Source organism: Engraulis encrasicolus, chromosome 13, assembly GCF_034702125.1.
Source record: "Engraulis encrasicolus isolate BLACKSEA-1 chromosome 13, IST_EnEncr_1.0, whole genome shotgun sequence".
In the NCBI taxonomy this organism is placed as follows: Eukaryota; Metazoa; Chordata; class Actinopteri; order Clupeiformes; family Engraulidae; genus Engraulis; species Engraulis encrasicolus.
Window position 1 is genome coordinate 12,186,907 of NC_085869.1, and position 7,500 is coordinate 12,194,406.

The 7,500-nt window shown below is 47.3% G+C and overlaps 1 protein-coding gene across 6 annotated transcripts in view; it reads right to left on the bottom strand.

The window, feature by feature from the left end:
- Window positions 1–7,500, bottom strand: part of nckap1 (NCK-associated protein 1) — an 85,689-nt gene that overhangs the window by 26,794 nt on the left and 51,395 nt on the right. For all 6 annotated transcript variants that reach the window (XM_063213053.1, XM_063213052.1, XM_063213051.1 and 3 more), the window contains 2 exons: window positions 5,403–5,522; window positions 1,175–1,314 (listed from right to left, as the gene is read on the bottom strand). In XM_063213053.1, the coding sequence (XP_063069123.1) occupies window positions 1,175–1,314; window positions 5,403–5,522 (260 nt within the window). The remainder of the gene's footprint in view (window positions 1–1,174; window positions 1,315–5,402; window positions 5,523–7,500) is intronic.

The following is a 7,500-nucleotide window of genomic DNA, read 5'->3' on the forward strand; positions in this document are numbered from 1 at the left end:
CATGTACAGTCATACAAGGAAAATTAAATTATGTTTCTCTCTCTATACCATGCATAATTTCATTATCCTTGTATGACCTGTGCATACAGTATGAAGAAACTGACAATAAAAGCTGACTTGACTTGATGCCATGTACAACATATGGGAAGTACAGTGTGTTCTTCCTCGTCAATCAAATACATAAGTAATCGCTCATCATTGGTCATTGACCGCTTCACCGACCGTTGACCGTGGTTAGCGAGTAGTCTAGTGTGACGGAGGAACACGCTGTACTTCCTATATGATGTCCATGGCATCATCGGTTATTGACCACTTCACCGGCCGTTGACCGTTTGACCGTGGTCAGCGAGTGGTACGACGCACAGGGCCTAGATCTCCACTTGACTTGGTTAGAAGACAATACTGCTAATGTATTTGGTAAGACTTTACTTGACACCGGCATCACTGGGGCTGGGTAAAATAATCGAGTTAATCGATTATCGATCGAATCGAAATTCACATAATCGATTCACAGGGCATAAAATCGTTTTTTTGGTTCTTTTTCTTTTTGTGCTTTTTGTTTAATTTAGGACTATGGAAATACCCAGTAGGTATTAGCCAATTAGGCCTAGGCCTACTTATTACAAATTAGCAATCTGTTAACACTGTCAAGCCACAGCCCTTTGACATCTTTATATAAAAATGGGCAACAGCATCTTTTGGGGGAAATCCTGGCACGAATCGAATCGAATTGAATTGTGATTAATTGATTCAAAGCCCTAAGAATTGAAATCGAATCGATACAGGAACATGGCTGCGATACCCAGCCCTAGGCATCACACGTATGACATGACAGTGTCATGACAGTGGCGTAACGCAGTCATGGAGGTAAAGACAGCCCAAACAATGCCAACTTTGGGCTTCACCGACCGTTGACCGTTTGACCGTGGTCAGCGAGCTGTCTAGTGCGGAGTGGGGGATGTTGTCCCCCAGGGGATGTTGGTGAGCTCTAGGCGGGCGTTGAGAAGGATACAGCTGAGAGAAGGCAGTGCTTAGTTGCCATTGGGGGGCATTAGTCCATTCCATTTTTTAATACTAATGGGGGCGTTGTCAGGCTTATGATGAGGTCAAGGGGGCGTTGGGATGCTTGTGATAAGGCCAGGTCAGCGAGAGCTTCCGGAGAGCTTCCACTTACTTGGTGACCAGCAGCCGGTTCTTCCGCATGCTCTCCACGCCCGGCTTCTCCCGCTCCGGCTCGCCCTTCTTCCCCGTCTGCTTTTTGGACTTCTTGTTCACCGCCTGACTGATGGTTTTGGCACAGTGTTTTGGCAGGAGCTGCAGAGAGAGAGAGAGAGAGCATGGAGAAGGAAAACAGGAGAAGAGAAGAGAAGAGAAGAGAAGAGAAGAGAAGAGAAGAGAAGAGGAGAGGAGAGGAGAGAGAGAGAGAGAGAGAGAGAGAGAGAGAGAGAGAGAGAGAGAGAGAGAGAGAGAGAGAGAGAGAGAAAGGAGAGAGAAGAGAGGATAGAGGATAGAGGATAGAGAGAGCATGGGAAGGAAAACAGGAAGAGAGAAGAGAGACGAGATGACAGAGAGAGAGAGAGAGAGAGAGAGAGAGAGAGAGAGAGAGAGAGAGAGAGAGAGAGAGAGAGAGAGAGAGAGAAAGAGAGAGAGAGAGAGAAAAGAGGAGAAAAGAGGAGAAAAAAGAGAGGAAATCCTTTAGTCCTTAGCACCCATAAGCCAATGAGGAATGAGGTGACAAAAACGACTTGCCACGGCCCTGTGTGGATGTGAATAGGCCAACGTGTGCAGAGTGTGTGTGTGTGTGTGTGTGTGCGCGTGTGTGTTAGAGAGAGAGAGAGATGGAGTAAGTGTCTGTGTGTGGTGCTTCTTTGAGGAACAAGAGTGAATAATGGAGGATTGTGTGTGTGTGTGTGTGTGTGTGTGTGTGTGTGTGTGTGTGTGTGTGTGTGTGTGTGTGTGTGTGTGTGTGTGTGTGTGTGTGTGTGTGTGTGTGTGTGTGTGTTCAGTCATAAAAGGGCATGGGAATTCCTCCCCAGAGATGAGAAATGTCAGCAAATATTATTTTAATTCTAATTCATAATGCATAAACCATCTCTGATGTCAAGCTGCATTGTGACATCATGAAAGTGCTGTGGCTCGACCCTTTCTCTCCTTACAGCCCCCCGAGACATAGAGTGAGTGAGAGCGAGAGACAGTGCGAGAGAGTTAGAAAGAGACAACAGCATGCATGACCAAACTGACAAAAGCAACTTCACTCCTTCGTCCTTGAAAAGTGTCATCCCTCCAAACATTTCTAAACAATAACGGACATTTTCCCAGACGGTAATGTCAATAACCCGTCAGCAACATGTTCACATGTCAATACCACAATTCAATCTAGGACACTGTGATTTGATGGTGACGACAGGTGTATAATAGAATAACAAAAACATAGTGTCCATCCAACTCACTTCTAGTAAACTCGATTCAATTTGGCTGGAGACATCACGATTGCACGCACATGGAATGTTAGTTTGACATTAGCCTTTCACAACATCTGTCTTACACGTCAGACTGTCAGGACTTGAGGCTTCATGGAGGATATGTTTCCCCTGCCCTGCCGGTGCACCGTTGCATTGACGCGCACATACACCCTTTCCAATCGGTATTTCCCACTTAAATTGGTGAAAACTCTCTTAAAACGCCTCGTGGAAAACTAGTAACTAACCCTCGTCTCTCCATAAAATATTAGCATGGAATTAAAAAGTCTAAACAAACAGGGCCTAATGCCGAACAGAAGGGCCCTCCTTCAACGATCTCCATGCGTGCGAATGAAGGCTGCTGGCTGCACTAAGCTGTGAATGCGGAGACAACACCATTACCGCAGAGATACACCAGCGGCGATCTGAGCGAGTCGAGCGACGGAAGTAATTGACTTTGTATTGAGTCGAGAGACAAAAGCGATTCAGGAGACTAGAGCGATTTGCGCGATTTGCGCGACGAGCGCGACAATTTGAAGTTGAAATCTTTTCAACTTTCTATGACGCGGTTCGGCGACAAGCCGCGACAGCCAATGACTGTATAGAGGTCAGTGACCACAGCCAATGGGAATGCTTGAATGCTTTGCCTTCTGCCTGTACGGACATACTCTAGTCTCCTCAATCTCTCATATCGCTTGCTGCTACACTCTGTCGCTTGAATCGCGTCGCCGCTGGTGTATCTCTGCGGTTAGGCAAAGTCACAACACAACCCAGGGCCGGACTGGGGGAGAAATAGGGCCCGGGCACTTTTGGCTTAGAGGGCCCCTCACAATTAGCAGCGCAGAACTGGCTCACACATTTATTACTTTTTTTTAACATTCTGAAAATAGGGGCCCACGAGGGTGCAGGGCCCACTGGGAAATGCCCGCTATGCCAGATGCCCAGTCCAGCCCTGTGACAAGGACTCAAGGGGGTAACCTAGCCTTGCACCACAGAGGGCCAGTTCATGAAGAAAGGGAAAGGATTCATAAAATAACATTACCAAACAAAGGGCTGCTGGCGCAATGACACACACACACACATACATCTTCAGCCCTTTGAGATATCTTTTAATCAAGTGGGGGCCGTCCATCCCGTCCTTTGCATGTGTTCACACACACGCATGCATAACAATGATCCCCCCCCCCTGCCCTCAATAAGAACTTTGTGTTCCAACAGATGTGTTGCAGTTTGCTTAACACAGAGAGCTACAATGACTCTGCACTTTGCTGCGCTGAGGAACCTCTTTGTTTGACCATTCACATGCATTCAATCCCAACAGCATATCTGTTCGTCCGTCGTCTTGCTATGCTACGCAACTGCTATGTTACCATTCGTTCAACGAGCAACGAGAGCACAAGTCGTAAACAATTACAAAAAAAAACCCTTTACTTTGAATGTGTGTGTTGAACAGGTGAGGAGACTGAGGGCTCTCGGTCGGGAGTTTTTGGGCAACAGGTGGAGGAGGCTGAACACTGAGCATACTGAGGGTAGGACAGCAGGTGCAGGAGGAGACAGGAGGAGAGGCCATAAAGTTAACAGACAAGGAGCCTGAGGGAAGGGGTTTTGTCAGTGTTTCCCCCAGTGTTTTTGTTAGTCAAGGTGGTGGGGCGTAAAAAGTAGTATCTTTTTTTGGCTAAGTTACATTCACAACATGAAATATGATACATAATTGATCTTTTCAGGGGACCTAGTCAAGGTGCTAAGTGTTTATTGTCAAGATGGCCACCTTAGCAATAAAGTGCTGGGGGAAACCCTGGATTTTGTTGTGAAAAGGTCTCTAAATTAAACACCCGCAAACTGGACAAATGCAGTTGAAAACTCAAGTTTGGCTGGGAGAAAAGAAAGCTTACGAGTAGCAGCCACTTTTTCAGTTTGGCTAGTGAAATTGACATCTACTAGCCATATTGGTTGGTGATGACTAGTGGTGTCAACAATGATCGATTCGGCAATTCGAATCGATCCGGGGCATGGACGATCCAGATCCAGATCCGGCAAGTTCCAGAATCAATCCGGCAATTTTTTTAAGTTTCAATTACTTCCATGGATATTTCGGGAGCAAATGAATGTTAAATTAAATAAAAACACTTCAAAACATTGCAAGACTGATACAGACTGATACAGAAAACAGCCAATAAATTGTTGCTGAGTATCTGACTACTTGTATTTCCTCATCATGGCTGAACATTTGCTTTGCGTTCAGTAGAAATGTAATGCATTGCAATGCATTGTAGAATTGAATCGAATCGGATTGGATCTAATAGAATCGAATCGAATCGGATCTACTACCTCCCGAATCGTGATCGAATCGGATCGTGAGGGCAGTGCCGATCCACACCACTAGTGATGACAGAAGTTCATTGACAGCCCTGGTGGGCATGAGGGGACAGATGACAGTCATGCGAAGCGTTCAGCAAACAGGTGAGGTGCCCTACAGCAAGGGTGGGCTGGGGTGGGGTGGGGTGGGGGTCGCGGGAGAGAAGACCGCTCATGTTGATGTAACGGAGGCCAACGGGGAACAGGGTAGTGTGTGTGTGTGTGTGTGTGTGTGTGTGTGTGTGTGTGTGTGTGTGTGTGTGTGTGTGTGTGTGTGTGTGTGTGTGTTTCACCTGGTCACTGACGGTGCACTGCTCTGGCAACAGGGGTTGTGTGAGTGTGTGTGTGTGAGTGTGAGTGTGAGTGTGTGTGTGTGTGTGTGTGTGTGTGTGTGTGTGTGTGTGTGTGAGTATGAGTGTGAGTGTGAGTGTGAGTGTGTGTGTGTGTGTGTGTGTGTGTGTGTGTGTGTGTGTGTGTGTGTGTGCGGGTGCGTGCGTGCGTGTGTGTGACCTGATCACTGAGGGTGCACTGCTCTGGGAACAGGTTAGTGTGTGTGTGTGTGAGTGTGAGTGTGAGTGTGAGTCTCACCTGGTCACTGAGGGTGCACTGCTCTGTGCAGATGTCCGTGATGAGGTTGCGTGCTTGCTTGGCCATCTCGTCCAGGAACATGTTACACAGTGACAGGCTGCGGTCGCCGATGTGGTGCCGCTGTTGGGAAAACAAACACAAAAATGCACACTTTAAACATTTTTTGAACATTTGAAACATTTTTCTTTGAAAACATATTTTAATAAACATTTTTAATAATCTCAGCTTTGGATCTTGACGGAGGACGATCGTTTGAGGAGTACCATCACAAATATGTGATTAGACTTTTGCCAGAATTTTGGGTTCTCATTATGATTGTCACAAGGACTTTGCGGGATTTTTCACACAGAGTTCTATGGGAGCTGTAGAAGGCTCAAGTGAAGTTCTAGAAGAACTGGGAAAAATCCTTACTCCTTACTACCTTACTTAGTAGTATGGTAGTTAGTGCTGAAAAGTTAGTGCTGTCTGATTACGATTTCCAATGGGGACCACCTTTCCTTTTCACAAACAATCAGTGATAAGTTAGTCAGCAAAATGCAACATTCATCATGTCAGACATTGTTGTGGTGGCTGTCCCTGTGCCGTCTGTATTCATAGTGTCCACAGTGTCCTGCTTCTCTAGCCAGGGCCGCTCACAGAATTGCCCAGGCCCAAGGCAAAGTAATTCAAACTGACCCCTTTGTCCCCCCCCTCGACTTTCCTGTCTCTAGAGTGGCATAGAGCACAGAGTGGCATACGCGCACGCGCACACACGCTCTCTAGGCGGCCGGCAGCCCGCTCCGCTCTGCTCTGGTCTGGTCTGCTCCCGGGGCACAGAGTGGCATGTTGTGTTGTGCTGTGTGGCAGCTCGGCCGGTCTGAAGGGCTGTTTGTGACCCGCGTGCCAGACGGGCAGGACAAGCGAGCCTCTTTGTGGCGTGCGCACAGACACACACACACACACACACAGATACACAAAGACACACACACACACAGGCTTCCTTTGCTAGGGCCCCCGTCGAGCAAATAGAGCAAATGGGGGAAGGAGGGGAAAAAAGACTAATGCAAAACAAGTTTACCCCTGTGAGACGGATTGCGGAGAGGAAGAGAGTGGGAGAGAGAGGGAGAGAGAGAGAGAGAGAGAGAGAGAGAGAGAGAGAGAGAGAGAGAGAGAGAGAGAGAGAGAGAGAGAGAGAGAGAGAGAGAGATGAAGTGTCATTCATTTCATATGCACTAGCAGGCTAGGTCTTGATGCTATGAAATAAGGCTATGTTATGATTGTTCCCAGCGTTATCTTTTTTAAAGGACATTTATTACTGTCTGTGTGTGCGTCTGTGTGTGCGTCTGTGTGTGCGTCTGTGTGTGCGTCTGTGTGTGCGTCTGTGTGTGTGCGTCTGTGTGGGTGCGTCTGTGTGGGTGCGTCTGTGTGGGTGCGTCTGTGTGTGTGCGTCTGTGTGTGTGCGTCTGTGTGTGCGTCTGTGTGTGCGTCTGTGTGTGCGTCTGTGTCTGTGTATCTTGAAAGCGCTTTAAATGCAACTTCATAGTTGTGATACTGCGCTACATAAATACATGCTATATTGTATTATATGATATTGTATGGTATTTGCGTGTCATTCCTATAGAGCAGTGTTTCCCAACCAGGGGTACGTGTACCACTAGGGGTACGTGAGCACACTGCAGGGGGTACTTGGAAAAATTTTACTATTATAAGAAATGTATTGAACAGTCACATCAGGACAGAGAAAGCGATATAGAACATGAATTAGGGGGTACTCATGGCACAACTAAGAGGCTTAAGGGGTACGCGAGACAGAAAAGGTTGGGAAACACTGCTATAGAGCATGGCGTTTGCGTGCCCCTTGGAAAAGCTCTACAGATGGGTCTGTGGGAAGGGGTGGCGAGCGATCGGCTCGTGAGCACGCAGTGAGGTCAGAGCATTTACACACACTGACACGCCACTCAGCTGTGTGTGTGTGTGTGTGTGTGTGTGTGTGTGTGTGTGTGTGTGTGTGTGTGAGTGTGTGAGTGTATGTGTGTGTGTGTGTCACAGGCACAGCAGATTCTAATTATGTGGTCTTCTGTCATTTGGATATTACTGCAAATTGCATCCGACCTACAAG